A 17752-nucleotide genomic window follows, 5' to 3' on the forward strand; every position below is an offset into this window, starting at 1 on the left:
GGAGTTTTTTGATGGAGCTTTACCCAGTGTGACACTGCACTTAGCCACTTGGATGATGATAAAATGTTGTGTAACTCGTAGTAAGGTAATTGTGGTTTTCTTTCAAGATTAGTAGAACGATGCAGCTTCTACTGCATATGAGTACATTTTTTTTACTGCGTAGTTTTACTACATAGCTTTACTCCTTCTTACCCTATTTATGTATAATTTCAGTTGGGATCATCAGCATATTGGATATGCAGTATTTGGATGAAAAATGCTCCTTACAACAAAGGATATGTTCATTGTGGGATTTCTGTTGGCCTTTTTTTTTTTTTCTCTTAAACCATCATTTATAGTATCAGATATATTTCATCATACTTCAGAATATGCTGAACAAGTTAAAAGATTTAAAAGACTACTTTTTGTTCTATTTTTCTTTTTTTTTTTCTCCTTACAGGCCTGGCAGCTGCGATTCAGTCATCTCGTGGGCTACGGTGCCAAGTACTACTCCTACCTCATGTCTAGGGCTGTTGCCTCCATGGTGTGGAAACAGTGTTTTGCTCAGGACCCATTTGATAGGTAAAAACAGAGAAAATATGAAGTAGAATGAAATGTCATGCTTCTTGCTTCTGGAAAGCATGAAACAAATGGGGCCATGTAGCTTAGTGGTCTTTTAATGACAGTTAGTTTTTAGCCTTTTTCTTGATTTTGAGAGGATTACAGAATAGGAAATGCCCACAGGTATGAAGTGTACTTTGAGACATGTTAATTGGTGTAAAAAATATGTGTTGATGTTTTAAAATACAGGTGTGCCAGTTGGGAGGCACCAAAATCCGTATTTGTATGTAATTAGAGAGCTTGATTTTCATAGATGCCTAATTACTAGTAATTTTCTATTGACATCAAATGTAACTGTGGTATTAAACAAGCTTCATGTCACCAACCTTAAAGCTGAGTATATCTATCCTAGTCGTTTTGCTTTGTGAAATTAAAAAGTAAATTTTGAGATCACAAATTATAAGTTTTTTATAGCTTAGGTTAACATTCAGAGCATCGAAACAGCAACTTTTCACCTTTGAACAATGAAGGCTAAAATGTTTAAGGGTGATCAGACATTGGAACGGACTGCCTGGGGAGGTGGTGGACTCTTCGTCCCTGGAGACATTTAAAAAGCGACTCGATATGGCACTCAGTGCCATGGTCTAGTGACTGTGGCGGTAGCTGATCAAGGGTTGGACTCGATGATCTCTGAGGTCCCTTCCAACCCAGCCTATTCTATGATTCTATGATTCTATGCTTTGTTATTTGCAAAATAACTTCTGTAAGTGCCAACACGTATTCATGTATATAACATATGTCTACTTCAGTTACTTATAGTGTAATTTTAAATGTAATGTAATGAATTTGAGGACTCAACATAAAATCAAGGCAATCATTGCTTCTACATGGAAGATTTAATTAGATCTCTGTCTCTGAGTTCAGTAGAGATCTTAGAAGTAAATCTGACTGAAAGCTGAGCAGGTTTTTTGCAGCTGGTTCTAACACACATGTTTCTTCAGGGCCATGGGTGAACGTTATCGCAGAGAGATGCTGGCACACGGCGGTGGAAAAGAGCCCATACTTATGGTTCAAGGTAGAAAAATGAAGTGTTTTATTTGGCTGCTCAGGGAAGAAATAATTTAAATGCATTTCCCAATTTTAACTTTTGAGTTTAATTATGGTTTTCATTGGATTTATGAAAGAAGACTTGCTCTTTTATGATGTTAAGTGGACCAATTATCAGCTTTGTGTCATGGTCAGTAGAATTTCTTTTGATATACAGAATAAAAGACACAGGTAGAGGAGGTGAAGTGTTGGGAGGGGTTGCATTAAAAGGCTGTCTGAAGAATTAAGAGTAAGAGTATCCCACATTTGAAGGAAGATAGATGATACCATTTTTGGATACAATAATTGAATAACTTTTACATACATGGAGTTTATAATAGACTTCTTTATTTGGTATACAGGTATTTTACCTTGTTTTAGCCATGTCATTTTACCATTATCAAAATAGCTTTGGTTGAATAAGTACTTTGATTATACATTCCCGTGAAGTGGAAGTTTGCTGATTAAAAATACATGGTTCATTAGTTATACTTCATATATTAAAAAGTAATGTTACAAGAATGAAACAAGTTTGAGAAACTGCTGACTTTACCTCAGATCTGTCAGTGAGAGCAGGATAAAGAATTCCCTCTGTAACATTGCTGTGTTCAAACCAAACAATTTTGTGTTGGTGTCACTGTTCCTGGTAGGAGCACTGCTAAGTACTTCATCTAGTGGGACATCCTTCAGTTTGCTACAGAATTGTTAATATTGAAAATATTAATTCACTGTCCTCTGATCACTCCAGTTAGGGAGACAGGAAGTTGTGGGGTTTTTTTCTACAGATAAGGGAGGCAGTGATAATGTGTCTGTATTTCATCATGAACTTGGCGCAGTTTCATAACTAGAACATTGCAGTTCTTTGACCCACTTGTTTACATTTGAGGCTATAACCTCTGCTCTCCTTAGACTCATCATGTATTAAGCAACTATATATTCTCTAGATTAGTCTATTTATATTTCTCATCTACAGCGTGGCTTTTCCTTCAGCATGACTTTGCAAACTTACTTTTCTTTACTGCTATTGAAGAGCCTGTGTTTATAACCTCAAACTCAAAAAACTGCAGCACAAGAGTGTGGATTAAGGAGTTGCAAGACAGGAACATACATCTTTATAAGAAAATCCATTATATTGGAAGTCACATAGTAGAGAAATAATGTTTTTAAACATCACTTACGCTTATCATCTCTTTTGTTTCTGAAATAATTTTTTAATTTTACTGAGCATGGAATCCTCCTAGAAAATATGTTGAAGATATGTCCTAGAAGATATGTTGAAATTGCTGGCAGTGTGCTCCCTTGAAGCAAATATTTGAATGAAATTTGCAAAATACATCTCTGGATGAACTTATATAAAATCTGTGGAGCTACAGGTGGCTTTCTCCCTTGCATTTGAGAAAATGGAGTGGAATAGGGTACAATCAGTTTGTGGCTGAGAGTATGCATCAGTTATTTTGGGTAAAACCTGTTACTGATATTAACTTGAAAAAGTGGCATGGTAGTCCAGAAAATTCCATGTTTATTTTAAGTTTAAAGGAAATCCAAATATGAGAAATTATGGCAAGCCACATTGAAAGCAAACAAACATGTTTCGCTGTCTTGTAATGTGATAATTAGATGTTCTAAGCATTTCAATACTCAGCATCCTCTTGCTTATAGTCCTCAATTCATTTAGTGCAGATAGTTCAACACTGAGTCCTCAGGACCAGTGGTGAGTGATGAAGAAGTGATAGATGTGCAGCTGGGGGTTTGAAGAAGAGGGTGAGCTATTTAAGGAATAGTTGTGCATACTGCAGGACAGTGAAGTTGGTGCTAATGGTAGAATCATGGTATCTTTTTGATGTGACAAAAAAATCTCATGTACAGTTTGATTTTTGAAATTTTTTTGTTTAGATCGATTAATTCATAATCCCTGAACAGAACTGTGTAGCACTGTAAGGTCACTGTAACTCTAGTGAACCTTCTGGTGTGTTTGTTCAAATTTGTAGGAGAACCAGACAGCACTAACTACTCTGTGTCAGCATTAATATGAGGGATAATGGGGATAAGAGCAATAAAACGTCAGTTTTCAGGATGTTTTTACAGAATCATAGAATAGCTGAGGTTGGAAGGGACCTTTGGAGAACATCTGGTCCACCCCCTTGCTCAAGCAGGGCCACCTGGAGCTGGTTGACCAGGTCCATGTCCAAAGGTGGAGACTCCAGAGTCTGTCCAGACAACCTGTGCTAGTGCTTGATCACCCTTGCAAGGGAGAAGTGTTTCTTTATGTTCAGAGGGAACCTTCTGTGTCTCAGCTTGTGCAAAATGCCTCTGATCCTGTCATTGGGCACTACTGAACAGAGGCTAATTCAGTCTTCTTTGTACCTTCCCTTCAAGTATTTATACACGTTAATAAGACCCCTCCACATCTCCAAGCTGAACAGTCTCTGCTATCTCAGCCCTTCCTGATAGCAGAGATGCTCGCATTCTTTCCTTATCTTTGTGGCTCATAGTTGGATTCTCTCCATTTCGTCCTTTTGTCTCTTGTACTGAGGAACTCAGCACTGGACACAGCACTCCAGGGGTAGCTTTACCAGTGCTGAGCAGAGGGAAAGGATCATCTGCTGGCAGTGCTTTGCCTAATGCAGCACAGCTTGCCCTTTGCTTTCTTTGTGGCAAGGGCCCACTGCTAGATTATGTTCAATTTGCTGCCCCCCTGGACCCCCAGGTCCTTGTTGGCCAAGCTGTTTTCTTGCTGGGTGGCCCCCAGCATATATTGGTGCCTGGTGTTGCTCCTCCTCAGGTGCAGGACTTTGACCTTCTTTTTTTTGAACTCTGGAGCCCAGGGGCAAGTCCAGGGGAGGGCCACAAAGATGATCAGATGGCTGGAGCACCTCTCCTATGAAGACAGGCTGAAAGAGTTGGAGTTGTTCAGCTTGAAGAAGAGGAGGCTCCAGAGAAAGCTTATAGCAGCCTTCCAGTACCTGAAGCAGACCTACAAGGAAGCTGGAGCGGGGCGTGTAGTGATAGGATGAGGAGGAATGGAAAGAGAGTAGATTTATGTCAGATATTAGGAAGAAATTGTTTACTGTGAGGGTGTGAGACACCGGAAGAGGTTGCCCAGAGAAGCTGTAAATGCCTCACCTCTGGAAGTGGATCTGGCTTTAAGAAACCTGGTCTAGTGGAAGGTGTCCCTGCCCATGGCAGGAGGGTTTGAACGAGGTGCCTTCCAACCCAAACCATTCTGTGATTCTGGGATCACTCTGCCCCATCATTTAGTTCGTTAATGAAGATGTTAAATAGGACTGGACCCAGTATTGGCCCCAAGGTACACCACTGGTTACTGGTCTCAAATAGATGCTATGACACTGATCACCTCCCCATGAACCTGGTTGTTCACCCAGTTTTCAGCCCACCTACCTGTCCATCCAGCATGTACAGCAACAGCTTCTCTGTGGGTATCTTAAGGGAGACAGTGTCAAAAACCTTGCTGAAGTCTGAGTAGACAACATCAGTGGTCTCCCCTCATCTTACCAGGCCCATTGTTTCATCATACCATGGATATTATGGAGATGATTGAGTGTGACTTGCCCTTGATCAGTCTGTGCTGACTGTTCCTGATGTTTTTTGGGTTTTTTCACTCATTAGCCTGGAAGTGTTGTCTAGGATTAGCTGCTCCTAGGGGAGACTAACCAGCCTGTAGTTTCCTGGGTTCTCCTTTTTGCCTTTCTTGAAGGTAGGCGTGACATTTGCTTTTCTGCAGTCTTTTGGCATTTCTCCTAGTGGCCATGATTGATCAAAGGTTACTGAAAGTCGCTTTGCAATGCCATCTGCCAGCACCTTCAGTGCTCAGCATCCCATCAGGGCCTCTGAGCTTATGTATGTCCAGACAGCTGAAGTATTCTATGATCTGATCTGCTTTCACCAAGGATACATCTTCCTTACTTTAAATTATCTTCCTGGCCACTTTTATATCATGATTTTCACTTTTGTTCTCCAAATTTCTTTAATGTTACTTTAAACAAAAATTTTAGAAGAGACTCAGTATCATAAAAGTGACCAAAATTAATGAGCAGATTGCTAGCCTGTGCATACTGTGATGCTCATCTGTAGACAGTGCAAAACATAAGCAACTATGCTTCCCTGACTTCCTGAAAAATTAAATTAAAGTGACTCGAGCCTTCTTACAAGTTAAATTTGCTTTTGGGGGATTATTTCAGGTTAAATGGTAGAACACGTATGATGGAAAAGCTTACTATATGTTTCTACTTTATTGCTCTGTATTTATTACAAAAATTGAGAATTTAAGGATGAAAGTAAGGACAGTTACTTGTTCTTTAACTTGTTTAGGTTCAATCAGCTTCTGACTCCTTTTGCTGCATTTTGTCCATTTCACTATGGATGTTTCAGAATAGTTACTTTCCATCTTTTTATTTTCATCAGTTGCAAACCTGCAGTCCCCTAGCAGATACCCAACAGATTCCTGGTTAATGACAGATTCCACCAGACTTAAAAGCTTGTACTCCTCTTCAGGGAAACACGTGTTTCTGTGTTCTCTAGTGTCATATTTCAAAAACCTTGACTTTGTAGGCTGTTATTTCAGGCAATTTTTTTTTATCTAAAGAAATGTGTTTGTAAATGTCCTGACTATTTCAGACTTTTTTTTTTAATCTAAAGAAATAAGCTTGCCCAGGTCTGACTTCTGGATGCACATACGTAGCCTCACCCTTGAAGTGCTTCCGTATCTCATTGTGAAGTTAGCCACATTCATTGACTGATAACAGATAAATTCACAAGCCCATTTCATTTATTCTGTTTCTTTGTTGTGATTTTCTTCTCAGCAGCTTTCTATTGTCTTTCTTTTGTGTTTGATATGACCCTACCTTTTTATCTTTCTCCCACAATGATTCCATAGATGTACTGATTAGGAAAGATAAAGGATCTGACCTGCCATCCAGTGGAGCTACTGACATGATTCCTGTTTGGACTAGTCTTTAATTAGAAAATAGGATATACTTTGTGTATTTGGATTTGATTCTCTTGGCATTTGTTTCCATTTAAAAAGAAAAAAACACAAAACAAAATGATGAAGGCTTAATGAAACCTTTTAACATTTTTTGATGTGACCCCTTTTATCTTAACCCTTTAATAATTTACAAAATACAGAAATAGCCACGAATTTGGATAGCAGGGGCAATTAAATAGTGTGTGAGCAATTCTTTGTGTAAGGGGTTTTGAGAGAAAATACAGTTTGAGAAGAACCTGATTCCTCTGTCATTGTGGGTTGGCCACATGGCTCTCTCAGACCCTCTCTCCTTCCCAGCACTACCTTACATTAGGGTTTCCAGATTCCTTCAAAGATCTGTAACCCAGGTGTCCCTTCCAGGTCCAGTTGTGTGCTGGTTGCAAGTCTGAACAAGATTTAGGTGTGCACCATCCCTCCCCCTCTCCCTTGGCACTCCCTGAGTGGAAAGAAACCCAGGTGCAAAGGCAGAAAGTGAATTGTAGTGTGAAAAGTACTGGGTTGGGTGATCTGGGAACTGAGACCATGAAACATATTCTGAAGTGCACTTCTCATGCAGTTTTGTTGCAGTCCCTTTGGGTTTCTGAAGGAGTCCTTGTGCAAAATACACGTGCAGTTTTGTCCTTGTTTTGTGGATGCTGTACTATATTGTGGACAGGCATACTCAGCTGTTTGCATACATGGTAATCAAACCAGCTGAATCTGTAAATAAACACACATTTGCTCCAATGCAGTTTGAAAATTTGTTTTCCATTTCCACCAGATTGTACTTCATAGAGTAATTAGGATTTGAAGAGGCCATAAAGATCTTCAGATAATGATTGTATCTGTCTTTGAAAGTATAAATCCTAAAGGATGATGTGAATGGCAACATGTGTTAACTCAAACTACGTGGACCAAAATAATTAGTGTTCCAAAGGGGCAGAGGCCAAATTTTGCCACAGGCTTTATTCTTCTCCCAGTTTCTTGTGATTGTAGGTTATAGCTAACCATCTCTCAAAAGGGTGTGGTTAACCACAGTGCTGTAATGTGAAAGAAAACTTCAAAGCAGAGAAGATAAGCTATGCAGTTGCCTTAGGCTTGGGAGAGACTGAGCTGAAATAAGAGTTGGGCTGAATGTATAAAACACACTCCTGGATTCTAAAACTGCAACCATCAGACCTTGTGGACATCTTACTAAATCATTTAGACTGAAGTGCTGAGTACTTACAATATATCAAAGCTGATCCTGTTTAGATAAATTTTAATGGAGTTTAAAGGGAGACATGACTGTTCTTAACACTTCTGTGTAGAGTAAGAGGTTAAAACATGGAAATACCATCAGTGTCTGTTTATTTTGGAGTTGTCTACTCTAAAATCTGTAGTTATTTATTTCGTCGGGGCATAATCATTTTGCTGCAGTAGGAGTTCTTAAGCAATGACCTCAGTTATTCTTCATCTTGCCCTTGGAAAAACAAATTCTGGTAGTGTCTGCTTTTATTGACAGTGATGGGCAAGTATCATTGCAACAGACCACTAATGCAGGAAATCTGAAATATGCTTGTGTTCTCAAAAGTGGGAAGTGCTGGGTAAGAAGTAATTTGATGTCACTATTGCAGAATGATTTTGAATTCTCCTGGGTATTCTAAATGAATACAATTTGTAAGAATGCAATGAATGAGTACAATAGTAATAAATACAAGTTTTGAGTGAAATTTAGTAAGATTGTATTCAGTTGCACTAAAATACATCTCAGAGTACTGTAGTTAATTGTGTTTCTTTTATTCATTTCGTAGTATCCAGGGTTGGGATGTCTTTGTTATGATTTGTCATTTTTGTGTAAGAGGGGAATTTAGTCTACTTGAAGAAAATCATAGCATCATTCTCCTCTCTTCCCCCAATCATTATACTGTTGGCTTTTCTTCTCTTGCAACATGTTGATAATCATAGTTTTAAGAATTGTTGACAGCAGAATAAAGCTTAATGTGTCAAAAGAATTGGCTAAACATCATCTGGCATGGCTGTTTTTAATTAAGTTAGTATTGGAAGGAAGGTTTTGTATTTTGGGGGCTTGAAGAGTGGCATTTATGCTTGTTAAGGACATCTTTATAAAATGTCTGTGCTGCACTGCAGTCATCCCACCATATCAAAGGGCACATTGACTGTAAAAAAATATTTTGATTTTTTTTTATAGAGTCACATCTTAAAAAATGGAAGGAGGGAATAATTTCACCAACATCAGATATTTTTAACTGACTAGTCATCCAGGCTTCCTTTCTGGGACACAGGGAAAAGTACAGTCATCATAGGCACATCTCATTTCAAAGTGGGAAAAGGTCTGGTCAGTGACACTCATGAAGGTCTTCCTACTTCCTGCTCAGTCACTAGGACCAGGGCCAGTAAGTTTTGTTACTAAATGTCTGAGACAAAATTAGGGGAAAAACAAACAAAGAAACCCAGCAAACTGAATTGCATTGTTGGGACTGGACTGCTCCAGCTGAGTCTAAGATGAAGCTCCATAGTCATGCATGACAGTATGTGATCCAGTGGGCTCCCATCCCTGTCACCTTCTTAAGGAATTCTTCATCCTCTCCACTCCTAAGAGAACTACAGTAAAATAATGAGTTTAAACTGGAGTTTTTCCAAGGTTGTTGCAGAGCAAATGTGCCCAACCAGCCCACTGAAAAATGTGAGAGTGGGAGCCTGCAAGAGGTCATGGATCTCTGGCAAGGTTAGTTCAGGAGCTGGCATCTGGACACATCTGTTTCTCAGCCCAGCACATAGGAAGCCATTTTTCACTGTGAACTGGAAGTAATTCCACAGAAATCTTACTAACATTAGATTACAAGTTTACTAAGTATTTGGAAATTTCAGTTCCATTCTCTTTCATTTTGAAAAGAGCTTGATACAAACTTCATACAACAGCATTTCAGTCAAGACGTTTAGGGGACAAGGTTTATTTCCTTTTAGTGCTCAGTACTAATCTACTGGGTCAGGGGTGTTTGTGTTGACACTTGCAACATGGCTTTAAATCAGATTGAAATGTGATTCTGTGAGGTCTTCACAAGAAAATTCTTTCTGGTTTCTCATGCAAAATTACCTCAAGCTGGTCTGTTTCCTGACAGGTTTTGAATCATTGTGTTACAGTGAAAGATTCCGGTCTTTTAGCAGCATGCAATTATAATTTCACTAAAAGCAAATATTGTTGAGGATGTGAAAGAATATAAAGTTAAGTTCAGTAGGAGCACCAATCAGAAAGAGTAGAACAAGGTTATATTTACCTTGGCAGTTGTCAGAAAGAACAGATCACTTCAAAGAAGTCTGAAGATTAAATTTTACATTATTTGGCAGCTGTATTGTTAGTTGTTGGGTTTTTTTCTGGTACAAGTAATGCAGTAAATTACCCTGTGTCGTCTTGAAAATGTTAATAACAGGGAAAAGAACAGCATTAGCGTAATGCTAAGTACAAAGAGACATCTGAAAATAATTTACAGGGCATATTTTCATGCTTCCTAAAAACTGGGATTTGGGGGAGGAAGATGTAAGATTTGTAGCTGCTCTGTTTATAGTATTTTCTGACAGTACTTGAACACAGTTCTTCACTATGCTAATCTTCCTGTTTGTTATTCTGAGCAATTTGCTGGAGTTAACAGATGAGCTGGTTCAAATGCTTAATAAAAGTTTAGTCCTGATACTTTAAAAAAGCAAAGCTAAAACTGAAAGTGCTTTTGTTTGGGTATGTTTCATGCCTTGTGAAAAGCTTCCTATTTGTACTTTAAATACGAAATTAAATGCTTTTAAGTTGTGTAACACTTTGAGAAAATACCTTGTTTTTACTGGCTCTGTCAGACCTGAGACTCAGCAGATGAGGATTTAGATACCCACTGAATCACTGATTTATTCCACTCATTAGGAAATTACTGAGTCCATGGTTACATTGCTTTAAAATGGATATAATTCCATGTTTAAGCAAGATTGTGATGATAAAAGCAGTTAACAATCTTGAAAATTCAGTCTTGTGAATTCAGTGATAACACGTAACGGATAGCTTGAAGAAATCAAATAATCCTTATACATTATGACTGCATGTATTTCTTGACAAAGAAACATAATAGCTGGTTCTGTCATATTGTGACATTAAAAGTTATTTAGCAATGTTAATATTGACAAAGCTTTCAAGTTCATGTATTCTTGCTAAGATTTTGTTCTCTTGGTTTTGCAGCTATGCTTCAGAAATCACCTTCAGTTGAAGATTTTGTGGATGCCCTTGTTTCAGACCTAGACCAGGACTTTGAAACTTTTATCATGGACTCATAAAGATGTCCAACAGAACTGAATTCTTATATGGAAGCTTGCATTTGTCTTAATAATTGTGGATAAAATATTGTTACGGCTGGTTTTGCTCCTTGGTCAACACTTGTAATATTCATGTTGGTGAAACAGTAATAAATAATTTCATTGGATCACCTGGTTTCATTCATGAAGATGATGGCTTTCTGTTGCAGGGGAGCTTAATTAAGCATGGAATTTGAGGGAACAGATCCTCTAACATGTTACAAATTCGATCTTGTTGGAATATCTGATTAAATGAGAATTGAACTTATCTTCAGGTTGAATGGAGTCATATGAAAGGTCTTCTGGTGTGCATGTTGGACTCAGTATTAGGACATACCTGTCAAGTGTCATACCCAGAACTATTTGTGTGGATCTTTCTTACATGCTTATGAATATTCTTTAAAATTGTAACTGTATTCCTTTCAGGAGTTCTTCACTGGGGAAAAGCAAATTGAGTTTGCAAGGAAGGGGAAATTGGATGCAAAGATGAAATGGAAACCTAGGAACAGTATTTGAGATAGGAAACAAAAAGATGGGGGAAGAGAAACTGAAGTTGTACAGGGATGTGATAGAAAATGTTCGGTTGTGGAGGAAAGGTAACTTGCAACACAAAAAGAAAGAAGAGACAAAGGAGTAAAATAAGTAGCCCACAAATGTTTCCTAGTGGTTAACATGGAAATTAGTCATAGTTCTATAGCTGCAGTTATCCAAGGGGTGTATTTGTGGCCACTTTTGTAAGTAAAAATAGTATCTTGTTATAGGAAGCCATTGAGCAGATCTCTAGATTTGGAATAGAGTACCAAACTTTAAAGATAAATACAAAAGATGGACTGTTCATTGTATGTGGGGCATAAAATGGTTGAGAGGAGGACTGGAATTTACAAGCTGCCATAAAACTGATCTTGCTGTTGAATAAGTATTTTTTTAAATATCCAGCAGAGTTAGAATTTTAGTTTTTAGGCTAATCTTTTGCAGATCTTCTGTTGACCTTCACTGCTCCAGGGTCAGCAGTTGTTTTCCAAAAAATACTTTTCCATTACCTGGGTCCTTTTGTCCTTTCATCTGTTATCTGGGTGTGTTTGTTTTGTTCTGTAGTGGTGGTTTAGTTTAGCTTAAATATATATTAGTATTTATGCTGCATGGGTACAGCATGAGTCTGGTCCCTGTGTGCTTGTTCACATGGAAATTCCTTTTGATGACAAGCAGATAAGTGTTGGGGAACTATTTAAAGTATAGTAGGACAGTTTTTTTTGGGGCGGGAAATAGTTCAAATAAAAAGGTTTTCTCCAGGATAGTGTGAAGCAGATAAGGTTGTGCATTATGTTGTGGAGGATGAACAAAGAAAATGTTATCAGTGGAGTTCTCTTTTTCTCTTCAAGTAAGTTATGAAATGGTATTTGAGTACCTATTGGGGGGGAAAAAAAAAAAAAGTGATGATTTTTTTTTCACTAGAAATGGACTTGTCTTTTAGAGTTCCTCTGTAGGTTGTTATAAAAGTTATCGTTAAGTGTCCTGCTCAGTGGAAATGCAGTAAGAAGCAAGAGAGAAAGAGAATCAAATTTGAGAGATGAGGGCAGATAGCTGGGACAGAAGAAGTAAAGAATAAAAATAAAAGAATATAGAATATAGAATAATTGGATGTTTGGGAAAGCATAAATAAGAATGTGAGCTGATGGGATGATTGTCCTTTTGTTTTAGCAGAATTTGTGCTGCCGAGTATCGAACAGTATTTGACCCTATTTTTCATTTTGTGTGCTTTTGCATGGTGGGAATTTGTCTTGTGTGAATAACACTGCCATTCTGTTAGAGCTGGGTTTAGACATTTATAGAAATTAAATGTTTTCATTAAACAGTAGCAGGAATGTTTTCAGACGTGTACCCCTGCGAGGCTTCTGACTGACTGCAGTCTGTGTCTGCTGTTGGTCCCTGGGAGGAAATAATGAATGGTTTCACTTAACAAACTAGGTGGGTATTTTGCTGCATAAGTGATTGTTAAGTCATTACAAAACCCACAAAAACGAAACAATTTTAAGTTCAGATATGAGTGAAAACACATTGTGAAGATGGGAAGTTCTCAAAAGGATACAGTAGCTCATGAACATAAATTTAACAGCCTCTTGTAGAAAATTTAATGGAAATCTGCTTTAAAAGGAATTCAGACATATATTCTTAAGGGGGGGTGTGGTTTTTGTTGTCTGGTTTTTGTACTGGAGCAAGCTACCAAGAATGTTTATCTGGAGTTAGCACATGTTGAAAGATTCATTGTGACAAAAAGAACTTAGAAAAAGGAAATCCTAGTACTGACACGGCCCTGGGAGCGCCATGGTGAAGAAAATAAAGCATCATAATTGAAGGAATAAACAAAGCATTTAAAATTAAAAGATTGCCCCTAGATTTTAATTTGGAAGAAATTCAAGTGATGTTGTTTCTAAAGCATAGATACTTCAGCAAAATATGTGTAGTAGTCATGCTGGTTTATGCCCACAGCTGTGATTACTTCCTTAATTCGCTGTCTCATTTGATCCTTCTGTAAACAACAGGCTTTTCAAATTTTTACCATAGTGGTGTCAAACAACATCTTCCTAATACTGAAATCAGATATAGACAAAGAAAGGAAGAAAATCTTCCAGATTCTTGCCAAAATACAGTTGACTTCAGCTTATTGTCACAGGTTTATAGGTCTTGGAACATTTGAAAAAGTTGGGAGCTGGTAGGAAAATAAACAGAACTCAGTCCAACAGCTTTTTTTTTTTTGCTTTTTTTTTTTTTTCCTTTGTGAAGAAACTCTGACTCCACTAGTTTTTGTTTTATGAAATAACCTTTGAGGACTGAACAGTAGATGCAATTAAGCCTCCTGAGAATGTATTATATTGCCACTACAATGCTTACTACAGAAAGGAAAATATTATTCTAAATGCTTTTTTTTTTCTCTTTTTTTTTTGGTAGTTTCTAAAAATGCTTCCAGCTGTTAAAATGTCTGATGCTTTTTCCTTTTTTTCTTTTTGAGATACTTATTTTCCAGCAAATATGTGTACTTTCAGTAATGTGAGACCTCTCTTGTGACCAGCAGTGTAGCTCTTCTTAGATGTTAAAACCACTGTAATCCTTTTCCAGCATTCCATATTTTCCCACTGGGGCTGCTGAACCAGCTCTCCATAAGTTGGTTTTATAATACTGTAACTCAGCGTCATACTTCTAATCTGAAATTGTACTATGTTTTGGATTTTAGCTGCTATAGAAAATAAGTAGTGAACATCAGAAGAAATTACACCCTTATGCAATCCTGAAGTAATAACACATAATTAAGACACATCAGAAAAACACATGTGGATTACATTTGATAGTCTGACGTGTCAGCTCTGCTTTTTTTCATGTTTGATGTGATTATTGTTCTGATTCACTTAAGATAGACTAAAATGTTGCTTAATAATTGCTTTCTGGTGACTTTGCTGGTGCTGCACAGGGTTCTCTAAACACCTTAGCAACAAAGATAACAGAAGCAGAGGGCAGCAGTTAAGTAGAGAAAGCAAGGAAGAGAAATGAAATAGGGCAAGGAAGGATTGAATATAGATTGGAAACCAGTCCTGAAGAACAGTTGATACAGAAGCAAAATGACTTCTGAGTTACAAACTTGGGGAGGGTTTTCTTTCCAAAGCATAAGCTTAACATGAAAATTGTTAGTAAGAGAAAAGGCTGAAGTTTTCTAAAGATTTCTGCTTTTAAGTGAAAAACCTGATAGAAGAATTCATATATTCTAGATTATCTTTAAGGTCCCTTCCAACTGTAACTGTTGTATGAGTCATGATATTGTATGTTGATAAAATACTTCCTAATTCTAAAGGTGTTAAGTAGCAGCTTGTACAGTTGCTCAGACTTTAATGAGTGTGCAAAAGTATCAAAATTAATGGAGCTTAGTATCACAGATGATACTAGGATGGAAATGAAGAGCTCATTGTAACAGCAGTATTGATGACTGAGAAAAAAATCTGTCGTACAAAAGCAGAAATTTGAAAAGTTGAGCATTAGGCTGGCAAGTGTTTAACAAGAGTTCATTATTGGCCATTGAAATTAGGCAAATTTCAAGCTTATTTCTAGCTTATTTTTTTGCTAGTAGGTCACAACTAAACACTGGAACACACTTGAATGATAGTGGTGGGGCTGACTGATGGGCATTAGAGAAATCAAAGCTGGACAATTTTCTCAAAAATATTATATGTCCCAGTTCAGATCAATTCAGAGAAATCCTGTAGCCTTAGTTATGCTAGGGGACAGCTGTCTTTTCTGGTCGAATGAGTCATGAATGAATAGAGTGTCTTTGGAAGGACATTTTGCCCCACGTGCAGCAGGGCCACACTCACTGGGTGGCTGTCCTGCTGAGGCTTCATGGATGGGGAGGAATTTGTGAGCTGAGAGCTGGAAAAGCAGTGTGAGCCAAAGCACCTCCTCTGCTCACTGAAGTGGGAGGCACTGTGCATCTGCTGTTCCAGGTTGCTTCTGGGCAAAGTACTGGAGATTTTATGTTCCCAGAGCCAGGGATGTATTTACATGGTGTTGGGAATGAGTTCAAGTGAGTGCTTTACCCTGGCGGAATTGCCTTATACCAAAAAGGGGAATATTACATTAAAATTAGAAGACCTGAAGAACTTGAGAATTGAAAATGCATGATGGCAGAAAGCAAGCACATGGATTTTCCTGGGAGAGGGACCGTGGGAGAACAGCCAGTGTGCTCCGGGAGGAGAGGGAAGCAGATAAAAGATAAGGAAGTATAAATCAGCACCAGCAGGACTGCCTGGCGGCCCCTCTGATCTTCCCCAGGCTGAGATTTGTTTACCTTTTATGTCTACTGTGGCTGCTCTTCAGCAGATGGCTCTTTAAACCCAGTGCTGCAGCTGGAGCTGCCCGGTTGTAGGAAATGGCTGTAACTCAGAGGAAGTATCCAAAAATTTGTTAAAGACAAAATACTTAAACCAGAAGAAAAGCACTGATAAAGATCTGACAGAAAGACTGGCTGGTGCTCTGCTGGTGTTTAGATTTAAAACCATGGAGGACTGAGGGTGGGATGCCTCTTACCAAGTGGTTGCCTATGAACCTGTAGCCTCTAAGGCAACTTGAAGATGGGCAGAACTTGTCACCCCAGCTGCCTTCATGCTTAGTGAAATGGTTGCCTTCAAAATGGGACAAATCCTACCTGTCCTAGGGTGGGTTGGCCCAGCTCTTGCACATGCCTCTTGTTGCTCCAGTAACTACAGAGAGAGCACAGATGGCTGGAATAGGAGTGTCAGGAATCCTGTTTTAAATTCAGAACACCTCAAAGCACCAAACTTACTCTTTTCTTTGGTATTACCATTTTTGAGTAGTCAGATGCCACAATAATTCACTTTTTCAGGCTGTCCTTATAGCCGAGTTTATACATTAATGACACTATAGTGTCATACAAGATTAGACTAGTTGCAGAAGATGCTTTTAATTAATCTTCAGAACACATTGGCATTTAAAAAGTGGCTTCTGGCAGTTGACCCCCCAGCTCCTTAGAGTCTCCTTCAAATGCCCCCTTTTCCCTCTGCTTTTACAGCTGCAGTGGGGCATGACCCAGAGTACAGGAGGAGTTGAGGGGTGATCTGTGCTGAGCCCCTGAGCAGGTGGTTGTCAGAGGAGGTGTCAAAAAGGCAGCACGGCAGCTTCTTCCCACCCTGCCCAGGGCTGCTGCTGGCACATGCCCAGAGCCTGAAGTGTAACTCCTGCTGGAACATCCATCCACCTTCCCCAGCCCACAGGAGGGGAGTGCTGGGAGAGCCAGGCCTGGGGGACCCACTGAGAAGGCAAAGCATTGCCAAGGCAGGGCAAGTCAGGATGGACCAGCACCCTTAGGCTGCCCAGCACGGAACAGCAGCTCTGCATACACTGCAGGCAGCTCCTCCTCAGGAATAACAGTGATTTATCAAGCAGGTGTTTGAGTGCTGGCTCATTGCTGAAGCACAGCCTGAAGCCCGTGTTTGGCTGATTGCAACATCTCTTAATTGAAGAGTCGAGCAAGTTCATCGAGCTCCTCTAGAATGTTCACAGTGGGTTACCAGGGCAGTTGTTAAAGTCTGTTTATTGGCAGTACCCTTCAGAGGCAGTAACAAGGGCTCAATCATAGCCCACTTTGGGTGTTCAAAGTACCTGAAGTTTATGAAGTCAGAGAGCTGTTGATGTCAAAAAGTGCATGCTCCTACCAAACTGCTTTTCCTGCACATGAAGGTGGAATCCAGTTAACTCCACCTTGCTGCCCGCTGTACAGAGCCAAATCCTCATCCAGGATAAATTTCCACAATTCAGATGAAGTTATTAAAGACCTACATTTTTTATACTTGTTGAGCATTTTTCCCCAGGGTTGTTTTACAGCCATCCCAGCTTGTGGTGGCTGAGCTGCAGCATCTGCAGTTTATTGGTGGCCTGGGAGGAAGTGAGCGTCTTCAGCTTTCAAAAGCTGATCATGGTGTAGTCCAGAAGTGATGGCATTCCTTTGCATGGATTTCAGACATGAAAAAGGCATTGGTTTACAGTGCTTTTTCTGACACAGAGATGTGCTTAGTTGTCTACACTGTGGTTCCCAGAGAATACAGTTGTAACAAAAATGAGGGCCCTGGGGGAATGCAAGTGATACCATAACTTTTACAGCATACTAAAACATCTATAAAACTAATTATATGTGTTATCAAAATGATTCATGCTAGCCATAGTATAAATCCCATTCATTACAAGTGAAGAGTTGAAATTGCAGTTGGCTGTCTCTTAATATCTGCACGAATGGCATGGAGTGGCCCAGTG

The 17752-nt window shown here is 39.0% G+C and overlaps 1 protein-coding gene across 2 annotated transcripts in view; it reads left to right on the forward strand.

Annotated features, from left to right (window-relative positions):
* Nucleotides 1-12820, forward strand: part of MIPEP (mitochondrial intermediate peptidase) — a 71516-nt gene extending 58696 nt beyond the window's left edge. The window contains exons 17-20 of one of the 2 annotated variants that reach the window (XR_003988656.1): nt 440-561; nt 1542-1615; nt 10830-11624; nt 11655-12820. Coding sequence is in view for 1 of the 2 variants with exons in the window: in XM_030466834.1 (XP_030322694.1) it covers nt 440-561; nt 1542-1615; nt 10830-10924 (291 nt within the window). In the remaining variant the exon portion in view is untranslated. Of the gene's footprint in view, nt 1-439; nt 562-1541; nt 1616-10829 lie in introns of both variants that reach the window. The other variant, XM_030466834.1, reaches the window with a different exon arrangement.
* Nucleotides 12821-17752: the final 4932 nt, after the last annotated feature.

This window comes from Calypte anna, chromosome 1, assembly GCF_003957555.1.
Source record: "Calypte anna isolate BGI_N300 chromosome 1, bCalAnn1_v1.p, whole genome shotgun sequence".
Classification (NCBI taxonomy): Eukaryota; Metazoa; Chordata; class Aves; order Apodiformes; family Trochilidae; genus Calypte; species Calypte anna.